The 21,123-nt window shown below is 37.2% G+C and overlaps 4 protein-coding genes and 1 pseudogene across 9 annotated transcripts; 3 read left to right on the plus strand and 2 right to left on the minus strand.

Moving 5' to 3' along the window:
* The first annotated feature begins 963 nt into the window (after nt 1-963).
* On the plus strand, nt 964-6,480 carry LOC137748690 (uncharacterized protein At2g38710). 4 transcript variants are annotated; one of them, XM_068488865.2, is made up of 5 exons: nt 964-1,370; nt 2,926-3,045; nt 4,052-4,166; nt 4,392-4,485; nt 6,135-6,480. In XM_068488865.2, exons 1-5 carry the CDS (start codon nt 1,267-1,269, stop codon nt 6,338-6,340), a joined length of 639 nt encoding a protein of 212 aa, XP_068344966.1. In that variant the 5' UTR covers nt 964-1,266; the 3' UTR covers nt 6,341-6,480. The 4 variants fall into 4 exon arrangements, with proteins under 4 accessions (XP_068344966.1, XP_068344965.1, XP_088538232.1 ...); XM_068488864.2 differs by having other exon boundaries at nt 1,122-1,370; nt 4,052-4,199; XM_088682106.1 differs by lacking the exon at nt 2,926-3,045 and having other exon boundaries at nt 1,122-1,370; nt 4,052-4,199.
* A 684-nt stretch (nt 6,481-7,164) lies between these two features.
* LOC137747629 (vesicle-associated membrane protein 727) lies at nt 7,165-10,929 on the plus strand. Of its 3 annotated transcripts, XM_068487770.2 has the most exons (7): nt 7,221-7,366; nt 7,599-7,838; nt 7,934-8,132; nt 8,217-8,337; nt 10,219-10,281; nt 10,390-10,534; nt 10,629-10,929. In XM_068487770.2, exons 2-6 carry the CDS (start codon nt 7,649-7,651, stop codon nt 10,531-10,533), a joined length of 717 nt encoding a protein of 238 aa, XP_068343871.1. In that variant the 5' UTR covers nt 7,221-7,366; nt 7,599-7,648; the 3' UTR covers nt 10,534; nt 10,629-10,929. The 3 variants fall into 3 exon arrangements, 2 of the variants coding, with proteins under 2 accessions (XP_068343870.1, XP_068343871.1); XM_068487769.2 differs by having other exon boundaries at nt 7,165-7,366; nt 10,390-10,929; XR_015954516.1 differs by having other exon boundaries at nt 7,211-7,366; nt 8,217-9,616; nt 9,780-10,281; nt 10,390-10,929.
* Nucleotides 10,930-13,384: 2,455 nt separating this feature from the next.
* LOC137748947 (Pentatricopeptide repeat (PPR) superfamily protein) lies at nt 13,385-15,285 on the minus strand. Its single transcript, XM_068489137.2, has one exon. The coding sequence runs from the start codon at nt 15,141-15,143 to the stop codon at nt 13,671-13,673; it is 1,473 nt and encodes a 490-aa protein (XP_068345238.1). The 5' UTR covers nt 15,144-15,285; the 3' UTR covers nt 13,385-13,670.
* A 6-nt stretch (nt 15,286-15,291) lies between these two features.
* LOC148698376 (uncharacterized) lies at nt 15,292-17,150 on the plus strand (annotated as a pseudogene).
* A 375-nt stretch (nt 17,151-17,525) lies between these two features.
* On the minus strand, nt 17,526-20,951 carry LOC137747691 (Polynucleotidyl transferase, ribonuclease H-like superfamily protein). Its single transcript, XM_068487847.2, has 8 exons — nt 20,726-20,951; nt 20,575-20,646; nt 19,910-20,033; nt 19,737-19,824; nt 18,930-19,067; nt 18,762-18,849; nt 18,553-18,673; nt 17,526-17,892 (listed from the first exon to the last, which is right to left on the minus strand). Exons 1-8 carry the CDS (start codon nt 20,814-20,816, stop codon nt 17,715-17,717), a joined length of 900 nt encoding a protein of 299 aa, XP_068343948.1. The 5' UTR covers nt 20,817-20,951; the 3' UTR covers nt 17,526-17,714.
* Between the last annotated feature and the right edge of the window lie 172 nt (nt 20,952-21,123).

A 21,123-nucleotide genomic window follows, 5' to 3' on the forward strand; every position in this document is an offset into this window, starting at 1 on the left:
AAAATTTTCACCTTGCTACTCGTTGCTGAGTTGCACCATTTCAACGGTTAAAAATAAAAAGGATTATTATATAAAATGGTCTATGAGATTTGCATGATCAATAGAAATGGTCCTTGAGATTGAAAATCAATAGAAATGATCCCTGAGATTGTCCACCATTCATGATTTTGGTCATTCATTTAAAATTGATTTCGGGCAATTTTCAAAGCTTTATAACTCAATCGTTTCTTAACCAAATTCGACCCATAATATATCAAAATGAAGATAGGAAAGTGTAGAATAAGATTATACCTATTGGGAATCACAATGGTTGCCGGAGATGGCCGGAAAATAGCCTGAAAGGTGACTGGTCCGTAGGAAAATTGGAAAACTCGTCGGAAACTGGGTAAACTTTAAACATTCATAATTTCTTCAATACTTAACCAAATCGAGTGATTCAAAAACGAAAATAATACTTCTTGACGAGACGAAGAGAATAGTACCTTTTTCGAAGGCTAACTCGCCGTGTTTTGGTTGGACAATGGCTTGAAAGTGGCTAACCATTTTCGAGCAGTTTTCCTGCCAAACCACGGGGAGTTAGCAGTAAAGAAAGATACCATTATCGTCATTTCGTCGAGAAGTGTTGAATAAGTTATGAACGTTTAAAATTTACCCAGTTTCTAGCTAGTTTTCTACTTTTTCCGCGGATCAGTCACCTTTGATGCTATTTTCCGGCCATCTCCGGCAATCATTGGGCTTCCAAATAGGTATAATCTTGTTCTACACTTTATTATCTTCATTTTGATATATTATGGGTCGACTTTGTTTAAGAATCGATTGAGTTACGAAGCTTTGAAAATTACCCAAAGAGTTTTTAACAGAATGACCAAAATCATGGATGGTGGACAATATCAGAAACCATTTCTATTGATTTTCAATCTCAATAACCATTTCTATTGATCATGTAAATCTCAAGATCATTTTGTATAATAACTCAAAATAAAAAAATTGTAAGAAAATGACGTGCGATAGTCGGTGCGAATATTTGTATTTTTTGGTGGCTGACTTGGGAGGATTTTTCCTCGAGCAAAGCAAATTTTTCTACTTTTTCCTTTCTGTTTTTCCTGCTTTCTTCTCTGTTTCAATTATTTCTGGTTTTCTGGGACCAAACAAGTTTGGTTTTTATACTTCCATTCTTTCGTTCTGTAAAACCCTAATTTCAGGGATCAAATCAAATACGAAGCAACCGATCATTTATACCAATTGCAATTGTATAATAAACAAAAAATGGTGTCGGCGAACAAGGACATGGTGGCTTACTGCTTCGATACTCTCCTCGCTCACTACACCACCGACCAACCTCCTCCCCCTGCTTTCGACGACGGCCAGCAGTACTCTCTCTCTCTCTCTCTCTCTCTCTTCTCTCTCTCTCTCTCTCTCTCTCTCTCTCTCTATATATATATATATATAAATGTACACACACACACATGCTTGTTTCAATTTTATTATATTTAATTTTTTAGGAAAAATCTAATGCCATGGTTTTACTTTTTGCTGAAGATTGTTGAGATTGCATCTACTGGGAGGACGGTTTCTGGCTTCATTTTTTCGATGGCATTTTACTTTAATTCTGTTTTATTTTTCTTCTACTGTGAAGTGTGAACTACAAATTTATAACTTTTTTTTTTAAAAAAATTTATACATAATTATAGAACCGGTCTCAGTGGCTTGCTTAGATTAAGATGATTTTGTCACGCCATTGCTGAATTTTCCCAAAGTATATTAGCTCAGCCATGTACGGTTGTCTTCGGTGAGCAAGTTATGAGTGTGGTGTTGGAAGGTCGTGTATCGATCCCATGTTTTCTGAAATCAGCACTAGGCAAGAGGGGATAGGATATATGATTAGTTTTATACTTGATTGAAGTCCATTCAGATTAGTTACTCTGTTTCGAAAATGCACGAGGAGGTGGAGGCCCTTTATTGTAGCCTGATCGGAGTGCTGGCTTAGCTTCTAGCATTGGCTTTTTGACTGGCTATGAGAATCAACTTGTTGAGTGAATCGTTCCTGTTTTTGTAGTATTGTTATTTGAAAAATAAAGTGCAGTCATTTGCAAAAGCGAGAGCGCCGTTTGAGTTTCTGTTGTGTCTATAGCTATCAGTCCCGTTCTCTTAGACTCCATGGTCCAAGGAAATTGCAGTCACTCACTTTTGATCTTAATCCAATGGTGGAGGAAAAAGTACAACAACAAAAGTTAATTGACTACCTATCATTGGATTCAGGTGGAACGGTGGGTGATCACAATGTTCTTGGACCATGGTGTTTAGGAGAAAGGGACTCCTATAATTATTTTCCCCCTTGTTCTTTTTATGTCTTTTTTTTTTGAACCAGACACAAGGATAGATCCGATCATTTTCTCGTACCGGTTATGAGGAATGGGAGATTTGAACTTGACACCTTCTCTTTAGAAAAGAGGTGTATGTACCACGTAGGCTATACGTCTTGCAGTTTCTTTTATCAATACTTGGTTTGAGATTTATTTGCTTTTAGTTTAAATATTGCATCGTCTCCAATTATGTGGCATGTGCTCTTTTATATTACCCTTTGTCATTTGGGTTATGAGTGATAAATAGGCGGCAATATTAATATCATGTTTCCTTCTGCTAATAGAATATATATACATATATATATATATATACACACATATATATATATGTATGTTAGTGTGTGTGTGTGTGTGTGTGTGTGTGTGTTAAGTTGGGAACCTAACTTGTGGACTTGCATATCAGTCGTAAGAGTGGGTGATCTGCAGCGTAACTGGTACACACAACACATACACACACCCATATGTGAGAGTGTGTGTGTTTATGGATTGCTTTATGGCTTAAGAAGCAGTACATTGATTCTTTCAATGTTCTCATCTGATATTAACAATGCTTTGGTCTCAGTCCATTGTTTGTTACTTGGAAGAAAGTGATGAATGGTGCTGAGCCTCGTTTGCGTGGATGCATAGGAACACTAGAAGCTCGGGGCTTGATTAATGGCTTCAGGGACTACGCCCTAAACAGGTGTTATAACAAATCTTGTAATTATTTATCAAAAGATCTTCTGATCATCATCATGTGGCATGAATGGGCCCATCTTTTGGATTGCCAAGTCTTCATTATTATTTGTCATTAACCTTTGACCCGTGTCTTTTGGTCTTTGATTCCTTAACTTGTTTATGTTTGATTGGTTTTTGGTTTTTGTATATCTTTAAAGATCAGACCTTTTAAAAGGTTTCTTATTTATTTCCAACTTGGTGCCCTTTTTTTAACATAAGAAACACAAGAGATATCAACAACTGGTGTCAATTTACTGCCACTCGATGTGCAAAATAGGAAGAACAGGTAAAGGGAACCGTTAAGGGATAGGAGGAGACAGAGAGAGATGAGGATTTTAATCTGGTGATCGGTTTTTGTACAAGATGTTGAGATGAGGATTTTATTAGATGGAATGATTGGTGGAGATCAAAATCAAGACAAGACTGGTGTCCTTGAACCTTCTTGAAGCAATCCTGAAAGGGCTGAAGAACTTTGACCTTTGCAAGACGTTTCTCGCCTCAATGCACAGTGCTCCACTCGATCCTCAGAATGTAGTAGGATTGGATAAAGTCATGCAATGTTGAACATTTCTTCTATAACTTGTTTAGTCAAACAATGTGAAGCATTCTCTGCTGTATGATCCTTTGCCACATTAATTTTCCTTAACTCTACCCAGTCCCTACTCCAGTAATATCAAATCAATATGCTTTGATCTTCCATGAAATACTTGATTCTTGATTGGAAATAAATAACATTTGGCTGTCACATAATGCTAATCAATGTTGCTTCCTTGGATGCTTCATATACTTTGGAACAACGCTTATTGCTGTGAGCTAGGTCAGATCTTGTGCAAACCATCGAATACATGAGACATCCTACTGCATTTGCATAATGAACTGTATTTTTTTTATATTTTTCTATACTGATGTGGGGTTTTTCTTTTCTTTGTGATATTTTTTAATCATTTCTTCCTGTTTGTAATTTTCTGTAGTGCTTTGAAGGACCGGAGGTTTCCTCCAATACAGGCTAAGGAAATACCTTATTTGGAATGCACAGTTTCCATTCTGACTGATTATGAAACTGCTAGTAACTACCTTGATTGGGAGGTATGCTCAAGTTCTTCCACCGTTGGGATATTTGTAAGGATCTTTAATGGTTTTGGCTTAATCAGCTATGTTGCATGGTATACTGTAGGTCTCATTGTTTAGATTAAGTTTGTAATATACTCTGGCATAGGATACAGTATGCATGAGAAGTACGGTCATAATTCACTCTGTAATTTATCTCCAAAATTTTGTTTGCTCTCTTATCATGATTAATAATTATTGCAGATTGGAAAACATGGTATAATTATTGAGTTTACTGATCCTGACTATAACACAAGGCGCAGTGCTACGTACTTGCCTGAGATTGCTGCCCATGAAGGTAATTCTTTCCACTCATTACTTTCTAAAAATACGACTTTTTGAAATTTATGAGCAAAAGAATTCATAGTAGTATCTTTGAAAATTCTGGTGGTGCAAATTTTACGCCGACCTTTGAAATAAAATTAGAATTGGAAAATGTGATCTTTTTTTCTTTGCTCAGTTCTCCAAATTCTGTTTTGTTAATATATTTACAATTATATCTCATGATTTTCCACATTTATTTATTTATTTTTAAACTAGAAAAAAGCATATGTTGCCTTGGTCATAAGACAGTCGCATGTGATGGGCCCCTCAAATGGGTTCATAAGAGTCGATTTTGAGGCCCCTGAAACAGAAACATACCACTTTCCATGGCATTACTATGCCCAGCTATAAAAGGCGGGGAAGGGAATAGTTGGGAAATGACAAGGAAGGAGAGTGGTTAAATTTTACAAAAAAAAAAAAAAAAAAGACTAAAACATTAAAAAAAATATAGGGAGCTTTACCCAATTGGAAATTTAGCACGGTTCATTGTCGTCCTGCATTTTGACAAAGGTCCTTTGAGTGGGCGAACTACTAGCTAAGTTTCTTATGTTCATAGTTTGTTACTTATTTACGTTCTGTTTTGCTAATTGAACAGGTGGTCGTAGTGCCACTTTTCATGGAACGAACCGAACCAGTTTCTTTTATAGATTTTTGTATCAGCAGCTGTTTACATATTTGTAAGATGAGGTACAGGGAAAATGAGGTAAAGTTAGTTGGGGGCAAAAAATCATCCAGGAGAGTGGGAATTTTTGTTTTTCATCTGTTTGAATAGTTGGGCAAGGCTTTCCAAAATTACGGTTCGAATGGGTTCATATAGATTATTCTTTTTATATAGTTTTATGTTGTAACGTCACCTCAGCCACACATTGGTGTCACTGCTTTAGTCTCGTTGAAGTTTAAGATATATAAGGATTTAGGGCATAGGATTTGGGTTTGAGTACTTTGAACTTTAAAGCCTAGAAACTAAATTTGAAACCTAAGCCACAATCAGATTCAAAACATTAGAAAAACAACTGGACTAAGCTGTTACTACTGCTCAGACACAGTTGTATGGATGTCATGCAGTCATAAAAATTAGGTTTGTTAAAAAATGATAGTATAGTTTTGCAACCGTTACTGTTTGAAGGTTTGAACGACGTCGTGGTCCAAACTGATTCCCTCTTCTACCTTTGGTACCTAACTTGAACAATTCTTCTACGTCTTCTACGTCTGCTATAGTGCCCAAAACTGAAGCAACCTTATCTTTTATGAGCAAAGTTTTTAGTACTGAACTAAAAAGACCCTATCCTTCATAGACAAGGTTTCAGCCCGATGGATTGAGTCGTAAATTTAGCGGACACAGGGTTACCTATTCCCAGGTTTTAATGTACGCTTTCATGATTTCTGTTACCGCTCATCCATTGTAACAGAAGTCAGGTGGATTATTTTTGAAATTGTGCTTTGCAGACGGTTCCTTCAATAATTTCAGTTTGAAGATAAGGATCCAATTGCAGCTAGGTTTCTAATGAAAATTAAGGAACGCAATGCGATATGTGTGCTGTTATTCACCAATAAACCAAAATTTCTGAGCCGATTTGTGTTTGGTACTGTTTTGGTTCTTAGTCTGGTCTGATTTGGTTTCAGGTTGGACAAAAACTGAAGCAATTGACTCATTGATGCGGAAATCTGGTTACAATGGGAACATCACTGAGTCGCTTCGGAACCGTATACGGTTGACCCGCTACCAGAGCTCCCTATGCACGATGGACCATAATGACTATGTTTCCTATGTCAAGGAAACCAGAGGCGGAGCTCCCTGTGTAGTTGGTGTTAACTCTGGCAGCCGCTGAACAAACATGAACTATTCCGAAAGAAAGCATTTGGGGTTGGAGTGGATTTGTTTGTTGTTCCAGTGCAGACCGCAATAATGATGTACTTGTAAAAATTTGTAACTCATTTTCCCAGAAACTAGTGCATATTTCATGTGTAATTTTATGTTCTTCAGACTCTACGTCCTGAGAACAACCTACATGGCATAAGTACGAGCCAATAAATTACGGGCATGCGGACTAAAACATATGCGTGTCCTCATTTCGTTAGTTAAAAAAAAAGAAAAATCTGAAGTTAAAACTAAAATGGATAGCAAAGAGACCCTGAGTTAACAAGCAACAATAGTGTTCAAGCACGTGTTGTCAACATGATTACCATTTTTTTGTAGAAATTAAAATGAAGAGTTAACTACATTTTATGCCATAAGGTTTGGAATAATTTGCAAAATGAGCCACAAGGTTTAAATTTTTGCATTTTATGCTACAATGTTTGGAATAATTTACAAGATGAGCCACGAGGTTTAAATATTTGCATTTTACAATCATGATTTTTGTATTTCATTTGTTAACCGTCAATTTCACCACTAAGTCATTTAAGGGGTAAAAATAAAATTTGAGTTCAATCTTTTGATGGAAAAGACGTGGTGGTGATCTAGTTGAGTAAAACCCAACATGGTCCTCTCCGGATCATTTTGGTGAGGATCCTAGGAATCTGTAAATTGTGTCCGTTTATTATATATTGTGCGATTATTTTTTATCAGATACTATTTGTACTTAATTTTAAATAAATATATTTTAATTTTTTTTTTTAATTACATAACGTACGATAAAAAATATCCGTATTCGAGTAAAACCAATTTAGAAAGCAGAGAGGTGTACCACGTCGCCTTTAGTTAAAGCACACGCCCAACTGACTTCCGATTTTACCAAATATTCTATTTCCAGGTCTTCAACTTTCCGACGAAGCAACTTCCCCTTAAATCCATCACACACACACACACACACACTCTTTTGGATTGCGTAGATCGGCATCCATTAATCTGACAAGTAAGTTCCTCCTTCTTCCCTATTTCTCGGTGTGATTTGCGTATAATCCCCATTTCTTTGGGACCTTTTTTCCTTTTCTGTTTGGTTGCCGAGAAAATTGAAGGATTGCGATTGGTTAACTGACGATGGTGGGTTTCAAGCACATTGAAAACCCATCCAACTGAAGTATAATACCGAATTTTCGTTTAGCGCATTTTGATAGTTCTTTTTCATACTTTTCAAATTTCTCTAGGGTAACGCTGCATTTAGGTATCTTCGCGCGATTGGAGTGATAACTCAGATATGAGTCACAGAGGATTAATATATAGCTTTGTTGCAAAAGGAAGTGTTGTTTTAGCAGAACACACGTCCTTCTCCGGAAACTTTAGTACTCTTGCTGTTCAGTGCTTACAGAAGCTACCTTCCAGTAGCAGCAAGTACACCTACTCGTGTGACGGCCACACTTTTAACTTCCTACTTGACAGTGGATTTGGTACGTATTCTTTCTTAAGTTCCAACAATTGCAATTGTGCTTGTTTGAGATTTACTTGTGGAATGTACGGTCTAACCAGCTAAATGGGTTTGCAGTGTTTCTTGTTGTTGCTGATGAATCTGCGGGGAGGACTATACCGTTTGTGTTCCTTGAACGAGTGAAAGAGGATTTCAAGCATCGGTATGGTCCAGATATTAAGAATGCAGGGCCACATCCTCTTGCAGATGGTGACGAAGACGATGACTTATTTGAAGATCGGTTTAACATTGCATACAATCTTGACAGAGAATTTGGGTGTGTATTTTCCTTTTGGTGTTTAAATATTAATCTTCTATGTAATTTAGTATGGCAACTAAATATTGGGTTTTTCTTTGACAGGCCAAGGCTTAAGGAGCACATGCAATATTGCATGGAGCATCCAGAAGAAATAAGTAAGCTTTCCAAACTGAAGGCCCAAATCACGGAGGTCAAAGGTGTGATGATGGACAATATTGAGAAGGTAAAATATAATATACTCGTGGCTGAGGAACTTTATGAAGATATGGTTATTTTATGCATAGAATGGTGTGTTTTCAGCACAAGTTACAGCCCTTTGTGATAGAATTTGACCTGATGCCCTAGTACTCGTAACCTTATTGATCATGTTCTGAGGGTAACCTGCTGACAATACTTTGCCATTAGGGGTTTGGCTGTTTTGAAATGGAGTTTTTATGAATTTTTTGTTTTAAAAGTATGTTGGGCTTCCGCTTTATAATTTGGAGGGGTTGCCCATGAGATAATCTTAAGACATTGATTTTGTCTATTTTTCTTTTCAGCTTTCTATTGAACTCCCCGTATTCTTCTAGTTTCAGTTAAGTTTGTGTATGCATCAAAGATTTAACAATGGACTTGTATCGGAGCTTGCATTCTCTTCCTTTTGGATAAATTGCATCAATTTTTAGAAGTATGTGACAATTGAATTGACTTCCGCTGAGAATTGCATCACCACCTCTTTTGTTTTGTGGATGTTTTGTAAGAAAATGTTGGTTTTTATTTACCACATTTCTTTGGGGGTAGTGACTTGAGAGTTGGATATTGATAGTACGTATTGAGATGGTGCGGCTTAAGTCATACCATTAATTTTGGTAGTTCCACCTGATGCAGGAAAGCCTTAGTTTTCAAAAGGCAAGGCTGGCTATCTGTTCTAGATGAGTCTTTATGAAAGTATGACTTCTAGAATGAAAACTCATCCAAAGATTTATAAAACGAATAGAGAAAACAACAGTAAACATATAGGTTCTACTAGCATCATGCCAGTAGATTTCTAGGAATCACCTGTAGGGGTTAGGTTGCATCACACAAACCAAGAGAGAAGTAAAGCTTCGGAAATTTTATTCAATCATTGAATCTGCTCCAAAGAAATAGAAAGATGTAAATTATAAAGTCTTATACCTACTAGATTTGTGTTCTTCATCATCACCACTGCTCTGGTAACAAGAGGGATAATTATTTAACTGCAGTGCTACCTTCAAATTTTTACTGGGATGAAGGGTTCTCCTTTCTCCCATTTCCTCTGTTGAATAAAGAAAATCTAAGGACTTTTTCTTCCAATTCGATTATAAGAAAGGGTAGGAGTTCTTTAGAACATATCATGCATAAATTCAGTCTGTTTTTTATTGTCAAACAAGGATATAAAAGAGAATGTAGACATTTGTGGGGTGAGGAAGAACAATCAGCTTGGGTGGAATTTCCATAGTCATGCAAACTTGGTTAATATAGATAACATGCGGGTATAGCTAGTGCTATTTTTGGGTGGTCATGATTTAAGATTCATCTATATGCACCAAGGAATAAAGATTTATGGCCAGGTGGAGTTATATGGGTCTTGGGGAGTCTGGTATGGTAAAATGGGGGATATCAGTGGTTTGAATTGCTTCTGATCTTACAACCATGTTTTGCTAGAATTTTGATAACCGTCTGTTTGAGTCTGATAACTATTGTTCTTCAATGTGCGTATGGGATTTAAGGGCTTCCTTGAATTGCATATGGGATTTTTGCAAATCCATTTAAGCAAGAAACACAAGTCTTGTAATGAGTAGAATCAGACTAGTTTGGGTTGTACTTGACCACCTGAACTAAAATTATTCTGAAATGCTGACAACAGAGTGGGAGGGCAGATAGAAATATTTGTTGTCTGGTGTTTTAATATCACTACCGTTCAAATACCTTAATGTTATAAATCAAATCTAATTGGAGGGTTTGCTTCCCTTGGTGCTTCTGTAGAAAGAAAATAAGTATCTTTTTTTTTTTTTTTTTACCTTCTTATATTTGCGAGTCAGCCGTGAATGACTACTTTTGTTCATTTTGAGTTGATTGGATAAATCCCATCTCTTGGTGGCAGGTTTTGGATCGTGGGGAGAGAATTGAACTTCTGGTTGATAAAACAGAAAATCTGCAGTTCCAGGTACATGCCATCACTTACCTAATCTGGTTGTATAATCTAAAACCGGATTTGAACTCACAAGGTATTTATAGTTGACGTGCTATTGGGGATGTTTTGTATTGAATTCAGGCTGACAGCTTCCAGAGGCAAGGCAGGCAATTGCGACGTAAGATGTGGCTGCAGAGTCTCCAAATGAAGCTAATGATTGGAGGTGGAGTCCTTATCCTGATCATCGTACTATGGCTTATTGCCTGCGGAGGTTTCAAATGTTAAGGTGCTAAGCAACACGGAATCGTCAATTATTAGCCATATGTTGTCCAGTTGGTGTACAAAATGTTGATTGTTCTTGTATGTGTGAACTTTTGCAGAATCGAATACTCAACAACTTCGTCTGCCATGTAATTAACCTCTCTTAACCGCTGGTTTTGTATAATCAGCTACTTTTGAGATGGTAGTTCTCTTATTAACCTTTCTTTTGTTTACTGTCTAATTTATTTAGTGGTCATGAGTGAGTTGTTTGTTATGGGTTAACTGGGGCTGTTTTTGGAAAGCCAAGAGTGCTTCATAGAAGTGCTTTATGAAGAAATACGTACCCATGTCATCTTTTGGAAGCACTTCTAGTGCTTTTTAAGAAAGTGATGTAATAAAAATTCAGTGTTTCTAGTTAAAGCATCTTTAGAAAAAAGGTTTTTAGGGCTTTTTATTTTTATCACAAATGATTCTTCATGTTTTACAAAAAAGTTTGGTCCAACACATCAGTTCGGTCGTTCTGTCCAAATCCGTTAAAGTTCTGTTAGTACACTAATGTGGTACACGAGTGCAATCCCGCAACACCAATCACATGGCGCCAAGTGAATTAAAAAGTAATTTTTATATTTTAAAAGATGGTTTCAACCAATCAAAACCTAATCATCAACCACATGTATTGCACAAATTTCAGCATCATCTAATTAAATTTGAGATTATTCTACTTAAATATCACGTGTAAATGTAATATGAAATGAACCAAGGAATTGTTTCATACAACTGCAATAAATAAACACAGTTAACAAATGCAGGCATATCTAAAAGTGTTGTGGGCGGCATGAACACTTTGAATATGTCCTTGAATTCATTCGGGACATGAGCAAAACTTAGATTGGAGAAGAATATGGTTCATGGGTTTCCTTTATTGGAACTATGTTTCTATTTATTTTTGTTTCGAATTAGTCATGGGCTCTTTTACCTTCGAAAATCATACAGTTATCTCATGGAGAGTTAGCCGCAGCTACAAATGATATAAATATTACAGTTGCTTTAGCTTTACTCACTTCAGTAGCATATTTCTATGTGGGCCTTACAAAAAAGGGATTAGGTTATTTCTGTAAATACATTCAACCAACTCCAATAAGTTAATCACTCCGATGCACATCCCTTTCTATCTTCCCCTTGCCCACCTATGCGATTTCTGCACACACCTCTCTCTCTCTCTCTCTCTCTCTCTCTCTCTCTCTCTTAAACAAAGCAATACAATTAAACACAGATTAACGAATGCAAGCATGATAGACAATCTTTGCAAAATGCAAGCACGATAGACAATCCAATAAGTTAATCACTCCGATGCACATCCCTTTCTATCTTCCCCTTGCCCACCTATGCGATTTCTGCACACACCTCTCTCTCTCTCTCTCTCTCTCTCTCTCTCTCTCTCTTAAACAAAGCAATACAATTAAACACAGATTAACGAATGCAAGCATGATAGACAATCTTTGCAAAATGCAAGCACGATAGACAATCTTTGCAAACACTTACAAATTGACATTTTAAGTACAACACGTGGGGCTGACCCAACCCAACACGATCACTTCAGAGGTTTTTTTTTATATTTTTTTTTGCTTCTGTAGCAAATATCTTAAATTTAGCTTATTGGAAGCTCTGAAATTTACTTCAAATGTAATGACTTTGATTGTATAAGAATACATGTATATATTACAAGGATCCCTACTACATAGCTAATTGGTATAAGTAATCAGCCCATGATATTCTCCCTTATCAACGTTGATTAAAGGCTAATGAGGGAAAGTATCATAGAGAATCATTGACTTTCTCAACAAAATATGTTTATGCTTTTATTTCAGATTCCGGAAGTGATTCACTTTAGTTATTGCCTATATCTCTGTTGATTTGTTAATTAATTAGCTCTTTTCAGAGCAAGATGTTTCAGACTATGATGGGTCCAATAATACTCACACACCTTTGGGCTGTGTTGCTATCTATTTTACTCTTCAGTGTCCATAGTAACGCTCTCTCTCTAGAGAGTGCGTTTCCGAGGAGTCACCCTACTTGACTCGACAAACTTCGAGCTCGGGACCTAACCAGGCACGCCCACCCCTCTAAAAGAGGTGTGGGCGGCATGTTCAAAGCTAATCACTCGCACGTAGACGTCCCTTTCTCTCCCCCACCTCTGCCGCTTCTGCACAACTCTCTCTTTCTTTCTCATACTTACACACCCTTTGGGAATGATAACCATTCAATCTTTTTATCTTTATAAATATGATCATGAAAAGAAAAAGCAACCTACTTGCTTATGACACATCACCAACTTGTACAAACCAAAAAACACGTACATGATCAACTACGATATAAATTTAAATTTTACGTACAACACGTCAGGCTGGTCTGACTGAACGCGAGAACAATACATCACCAACTTGTACGAACCAAAAAACATGTACATGATCAGCTATGATATAAATTTAAATCTCAAATACAACACGTCAGGCTGACCTGACTCAACACGAGAACAACGGGCTTAAACTAGGGACGACATATGATGAACTCCTAATAAGACATTTTATATTAATGATGATTTGGTCAGTCATATCAACTTAGGTATTGAGCATCTATTTGGCAGGCCATTTTTTCATCAAGGAAAATTCTAGGGAGATCACATTTTGTATACCACGTGTAAGCCATCTCTCTAATAGCGGTGGGACCGACTATCAAACTCTCTCTATTAGAGAGATGGTTCGAATGTGGTTTACAAAATGTGATCTCCTTGGCATCACCCTTTCATTAGTTCATATTACCTACAATGTCTTCAAAAGAGCCCTTTCTAGAGAGAGTGGAGTTTGAGGCATCATGGTTTAGTAATAAACAAATATGATATTTCCTTGATTTTGTTAGAATTTGAAGTCGGGGAGGGGAAATGAGACATTAATAATACCCACCATCTCACAGGTAGCCCTAGATTGTAGTGTTCGATGGCAAGTATGGCTGGCCATTTTGAAACGAGAGTGGAAGGAAAGACCACGGGCAGCGACATGAGCTCCATACAAAACAAGATATCTCCGAGGAAGCACGAACAGTGGCAGGAGCTATCATAGCATTTATAATCTCTCTCAACCCTGGTTGTGCATCTTCAACACCAGTTAGACCAAACTATGCCCTGGAAGTTTGAAGGCGTTCCTCTCATCTAGCAAGCTTCTCATTCTCTCGGCATCACTATACCTTCCAACACCAGCTAAGATGTTGGACATAAGCACGTAGTCCCCTCCATATCCTCTCTCCATCTCCAGTACCCTTTCCGTCACCCTCTCGCCCATCTCCACATTACCATGAAAGCTACAAGCACCCAAAAGCGTCCTCCAAATCACAACATTAACAATATTGCAAGGAATCTCCAAAGCCATTTTTTCTGCTTCTTCTAATCTTCCTGCCCTCCCTAGCATATCTATTAAACACCCATAGTGTTTGATATCCACTGCAATTTCATACCCGTTGATCATCTTCCCAAAGAAGTTCAGCCCCTCATCTATTAATCCTCCATGACTGCAAGCATTGAAAATACTCAAGAATGTCACTCGATTTGGTTTAAAACCAACTTTCTCCATACTTAAAAAATTCCCAACAGCTTCTTTCCCCATTCCGTGCATTGCAAAACCGGATATTATGGACGTCCATGACACCAAATTCTTCCTTTGGGCAGGTATCTCCTCAAAAAATCTTGATGCACTCTCTATACAGCCACACTTTGCATAGGAGTCCAAAAGGGAATTTGCGACACGTATGTCAGATGCATTAAACCCTCTCTTCTCACCATAAGCATGAAGTGATTGGCAAATCTTAAGATCCCCAAGAACAGAAACCGCTGGGAATATGGCCAGAAGCGTAATTCCGGTGGGTACAATAAGATCTTCAACAACCATTCTCCGAAACAAAGCCACAGCCTCCTGGGGCTGATTCATCCGCGAGTACACATCAATAATAGCAGTACAGGACACAACAGTAGGCTCCGGCATCTGATCAAACATAGACCGAGCCAATTTAAGCTCACCCCATTTGGCCAAACCAGTTATCATGACATTCCAAGTGACAGAATTCCTGTGCGGCATTTCATCAAACACATTGAGAGCAAGTACCAAAGAGCCACAAGCAACATACATATTAATCAGAGCAGTTTGGACGTAGACATGGAAATGAAAACCTAGTTTGTGAGTCAGGGCATGGATTTGGACACCTGGGATTACGGAGTTTAAGGCAATGGAGGCGTGGAGAAGGAAGAAGTAAGTGAAGGAGTCAAAGGAATGAGAATACTGCCGGACATGTTTGTAGAAGGCGAAAGCTTCGTGAGGGAAGTGGCCGGAGGAATAGCAGCGGAGGAGAGTGTTGATGAGGAGGAGAAAAGCGGAGGTGAAATTGTGACAAAGGAATAAGCCGGAGGAGAGAAAGTGAGAGTGGATTTGCTGGGTGGCTGAGCGGCTTGCTGGGTTTTTGAGCAAGAGAGAGGCCAAGTGCCTTGGGTGGGAAGGCAATGAAGAAGAAGAAAAACGTAAGAAACGTTTGCAGCTTCCGGCAGTAGTTGGACCAAATTTGCAATATTTTGGAAATAAAAATTGTTTCATTGCATATTTGATGAATTTGATTAGACAAATCCGGCAGCAGCTTCAGCTTGCTTGCCAGCTTATTGTAAAGTTTCTGTTTCTTCTTTTCGGCTTTTTGGGTTGGGTGGGCTGCTGGATTGTGTACAAAGCTTCTTTGATGAAGTTAATAATGCAGATGGAAGTTGCCACCCGGTGGTATTATGGTCCGTAAGTTTGAATCTCATGGATTGCAGGTTACAAATCAAATTATTATGTATCACTTATTGTGGTTTAGACTAAATCATTCACTTTTAGTGTAAATGTATCGTTATTTTATAAAAATGAACTTTAATGAAAACCCCTTATGATTAAAAAAAATCAATAAAAATCACTTGATGAAAATTGATTAATAATAAGTAAAAAAATGACAGTAGCATTTTCATAAATAAAATGAAGTTTGGGAGGCGGTGACACTTTCATAAATAAGTTGAAATTTGCTGGCATGACAATTTATAAATAGTTAGGTTAATTGTTTATACACAAGTCAATTGTTTATACATAAAGTGTCACCATATCATGTATAAACAATTGACCTCCTCGTATATACAAAAATGTTACCAAAATTCAACTTATTAAAGAAAATATCACCGCCTCTTTTTTTTTTTGTCCTTATTTTTAAGTTGGCCTCAACATTTTAAAACATTTCAAACAACTACTTAACATTCTGAAAATTGAATATCTATTAGATCACCAACGTTAAGTGAGCCATTAACAAAAAAAAAAAGTGATGACATCATTAATTAACTAATGTCGTGGACAAATATTGAAATTGGTTTTCACTTATCCTTATCTTTGAAGTGCTAAATTCCTAGATCGCTCCCTTTTAGCCAAGTTAAATTCTAAGTTTGCATGGCAAAAAGGGGTCAAATTATGAATTCATCAATGTTTTAAAAGACGTGCCACGAGGCGTGCCTAGGCGGCTTTGGAGGCGGGGCAGGGATGATAACGCCTCTGCCCAATGGGAGTAGGTGAAAACTCACCCAAGTGCGGTCAAGGCAAGCTTAGGCGATTAAGGCGTGCCTAAAGACAATTGGTGGGCGTTCCTAGATCCATCAACGACCCGAAATTGAAGTCAATAGCTCTGTTTAGGGTTGCAGGGTGTGCGGTGTCTTCACAAGGAAGATGACCGCAAAGAAGAAGAGGAATTCTTTATTTTTATTTTTTTATAAATGACTTGGCCCAATACGACGTCGTTTTGGCCAAGTTTGTTTTTCTTTTATTTTTAAAACCCGCAAGAGTCCCCTATTTTTCTTGTTTTTCTCAACAGTTCCCTATTATTTAAGGTCCAGTAAGGCTTCGCCTCACGCCTAGGCGAGGCTATCCACAAAACACCTCGCATACGCCTTCGCCTTTTAATACATTGGAATTCATAGCTTCATAGGTGACTTCAAAGTTAAAACCCACTGCAATTCACTTAACAGGAGGGATAACAATTCATATAACTCACCCAAAAAGTTCACCTTTAACCATTTGAGAGTTAAACTGTTCCTAAGCCACGAAACCTTAATTATGAATTCTCATTCATCCTCTAAATCTTAGGCATCGAAGATTCTATGACTTATACCATACCAAATAACTAAGACTCACTTGTCTATTTTGTTGGACAAGTTTCAGTACTAGGTAATGACGAAAGATACATCACAGATGAAGGTGCAAATGTGCATGACAGCAATGGTAGTGATGATGATAGTGAAAATATAGAGCAGAATAGCACTCAGCAGCAAATTCGAACATGGATGCAGTCATGGAACTGCAAATGCTGGTGGATCAATTGGTTTTGAGGAGAATGGAAATAACAGCAGGTCCAGATCTCCATACACACTAAGGTTCAACGTTTATACCTGTAACACAGCAAGTTGAGCGAGTAATCGCCACCATAACAGCCACTATGGTGCCGCCAACAGCAAGAAGAAATGCATTGGACCACCCACCTTGTTTGCATCCACCTGGACATCTTTTGTCCATCTATGTATAGCTTTCCAATACTAAATTGAAATTATGGCGTTTCTTGCTGGCATTATGCAGAAACTGTAATATGGCTTCTTGATACACTCCCACAAACGTTGGGAAAACTGTGATAAGAATTATTGCCTAAACAACGCTCTGTTATTAATTCAGGTATGCGCATCTTGCGCGTCGATGATATCTAAGGCACACGACAAGATGCAAGTATTACTCGAAATGCTTCTTTCAATAGTACATTTTACACAAGTATGCTAGGTGATGGCGGCTTCCAAATGGTCTTCAAAGTGTACGGAACTAAATAATTCTTAGCAAATGCACCACTGCAAGTTAATTCCAAAACTGCCATACAATGGACTCAATACAGATATTTTGTTAAAAACAAAAACTTCATCATACTACTCAGTCAAATTCTTGTCACCATTCACTCAAAATAAATAAATAATCTCTTCATTCAGTTAAAATTTTTGATTTGCATTTCTTACCATGATAACAGCGATGAAAGTTTGGATGATTTTCTGACTTGAATCAAGGAAGACAAATAAGTGGAGGGAAGCAAGAACACAAATAGTAAAGCGTCAAACCTTTCACTTAGAATTGAGTAACTTGCTCAAGTTTACGAGCAAGAAAAAATTTGCAGCGCCCTTTACCACTTGATTCAATTTCTTCGATCTTTCTCTTGGATGTTGTAACACCAAAACTACTTAGTTTCATTTGCCGCTTGCCATTAGCAGTGCTAGAACCATCTTCATCCATTTCATCGGATTCCCTATGAAAAAAATATTCAAAATTTCAAAATCCAATCTAAATTAGCATGCACAAGAACTTCACCAGACAATTTGTATCTACAAGGATTGCTAGTTTTATTTAGATGTCCAGGATTGGGAAATGGGTTGTTCACAAATCAAATAGAAAGTGCATAAGTGCATTTATACGTGCTTGATTAAAAGTTCACGGTACAATAACCAAGTGATACAGGCACGAACAAATCAATTATAAAGTTTACATGTTTCTCTTTTAATATCAATTATAGCAGCCAGTTCCACTCCAAGACCATTTAGATTTGAAAATCACTCAAACCCAACAATGTACAAGTGAACCAGCAAGTTTACATGTTTATTGATGCATAATTGATTCGGTTACTGTTTCAAGAAACTTCATTTATTCCTAATGTAAAGCAAATTTTTGTCGTCTTCTTTAATTTTTACCAACATGTCCACCAAAAAATCCGAAATTCTGGTTTCGACCTATACAGATTTTATACCATATGTATGTTCAGAGCTTGGTTTCACTGGAATATGACCGATGTCAACTCCATACTTATACAACTGACATTTTAAAAGTCTATAAATGAGCAGGTACATTCACATAAATGAACTAGTACATAATTTTGGGAAAGAATTTGTCGAGAACATGCAGGGGAACTAACCATAAAACTTCCGCAATGTCTTTGAAATAAGGAGTGCATGTACCCCAGCTGAAACGAACCAATGATGGGAATCCAAAAACGAAGTGCTTGTGATGTTCCAACCATGCCTTTGTATTCGGATCTGTAAAAATGAAACCAGATTCCTCATAGTATAGTAATTAAATGATGTTTACAAAGAGACTAAAATAAATAAAGCATAAACATCTCACCTCCAGGATATCCAGAACCAAAGTCTTTATGCAAGTCTTCAGCTGTTTCCTCGAGCACCCACTCACGCAACGCTCTGTCTCTGGTAACCTGAACAATTGAATGAAAATTAAAATTAATACCTCCGCCAGAGACTTTCAGCAGAGTTAACCCAAGGTAAAGGTAATTACTTTTGCAACTATGCTCGCTCCACTGACAACAGGATAAAGGCTATCAGCCTTCTTCGCAACCACAAACTTGACAGATGGGAATCTATCAGACAGTTTAGCTCTATACTTCTCAGCATCACCCACTGTATCCACATAAACCTGAAACATATATTCTTAAATTTTTCAACCACTTTTCTAGGTTTCTAACTTTTCAAGAATAATCTAACAACACTAGCTTTGAATTCCCAAAGGACTACTCCGTCAAGCCTCTTGATTTCCAAGGAACTACTTGACTGAGAGGAAGTTTTGGATAAACCCTTCAGAAGCTTGCAATAAAGAATTGAAGTAAAAATAGAAGAAGAAATAGATGACAAAAGTTTAGATAAGATTGGGGAAAATTGAATGGTTAAATAAGGATTGTAACTTTTATACAAGGATGCACAAGGAAAACTTACCAATAAAAAAGCCTTCACCTTGTTCATTGTCTCATTCTAATTACTAATCTGCGTACTTCTTGTTTATTTTGTTTTGTATAATATTCACCATATATATTTACTTTTAGATTAACCTAATGAAAGATCCTATTACAGATTCTGTCAAATAGTATAAAAGTTTACCGTCAGCAGATAATCCAGGAGCTTACAACAGAAAACTATATCTCACAACATTTTTATGTTTCAGAGTCAAGAATATGCAGTCTTCTTTTTTTGTTCATTAATAATGTGTCGTAAAATCAATTCAAAAGTATTTGGGATCTGAGACTGGTATGCATATACATAAAAACACCTGTATATCACCAGTAATCTCTTTAAGCTACAACGAGTTTACCTCAGTTAGAAGAACTCCCATGTTTAGGACCTTTGTGACAAGTCCCATGGCGGAGTCATGTGATATTTCATTAAGGTTTATCTTACTTCTGTCTCAAAACAAACCAAAGAAGTCAGATAAGAAAACACTGGCCTGTGATTGACATAGGAAAAAGTATCCATGTCAGTACTAACTTCTTTAGCATTTTGGCCGAAAGTTCCCTTGGATCTATGACATCAACAGCCCACCCAATGGATTCATCAGCCTTTAAATTCTCAAACAATTCCTCCCTCTTCTCTTCCTTCAATGTCTTTGAATCTGCAGGAAGCAAAACGGGACTAAAAAACACAGGGAGAGATATGACTTCTGATGCAATATTCGAACACAATGAGCTTAGAATTTCCAGGGAAAGTGATATTCACTCCAAAATACCTAATTAGGGTAAACATGGTTGAAAACACTAAGTAGAACTGTGTAGATGAAAAGGTCAATTAATTGATCCTAGGGCATCCCAACTGCATTTTGCTCTATATCTTAGACTAGGGTCCGGCGTGAACGTAAGTCCACCAAGTTCAAGTTGACTTCAACTAATATCCATAAATCGACAAGAATCTCATGAGTTCATAAGCAATGAAGTAGAACCACCTTGATTTCTTTGCTTGCTTTGTGTGGAAGTCTATAAGCTAAACGGTTAACATATAGCAGTGTTTGTTTTCTGAAAGGACTAACAATTTATATCAATTAAACAAAAATAACAAAAATAAACATATCCCAAGCTGGGAAAAATGAAATTAAAAAAAAAACCAGAAACAGATTAAATCTAAATTAAAAAAGTAAGAAAAGGAGGAAGAGGCTAAACCTGCGAAGTTCAAAGAGGAGAGAGTATTCTGATACGAGCGAGCACAGTACAAGCAACCGTACACCATTGGACCTGTTGACATTGTTTTTAGTGGAGGAAATTTATCAATGAAATATGTATAGAAGAAAGTGGAAGAAAGTAGAGTAGAGACCTAAAACAGGGCCACGGCCAGCTTCATCGATGCCCATGATGCAAGGCTCTGACGCCCATTCGGGGATTGCAGCTTCACGCTCCGATCCCATCTTCTTCTTCTTCTTCTTTCCCTTCCCTGTCTCAAAAATCAGATTATACTTCTTGGGTTGGAAAACCAGACGTTTTCCACTAAATACACAATAAGCCTACCAAAAATTTGGGAAGTTAGTGTTGAACAATAGAGTCCAACATCAGAGAAAGGTTGTCCTAACTTTTACTTTGTACTTGCAACTTGAAATCAATGAGTTTGTCTACCATCAATTATTTTAATTCGTCATTAAAAACAAAACACTATTAAATAAGTATAAAATGACAAAAATATCCTCAATTTTTTTCAAATCATTTTGGCTCATTGTT

This window comes from Pyrus communis, chromosome 2, assembly GCF_041283825.1.
Source record: "Pyrus communis isolate YQ-2024b chromosome 2, ASM4128382v1, whole genome shotgun sequence".
In the NCBI taxonomy this organism is placed as follows: domain Eukaryota; kingdom Viridiplantae; phylum Streptophyta; class Magnoliopsida; order Rosales; family Rosaceae; genus Pyrus; species Pyrus communis.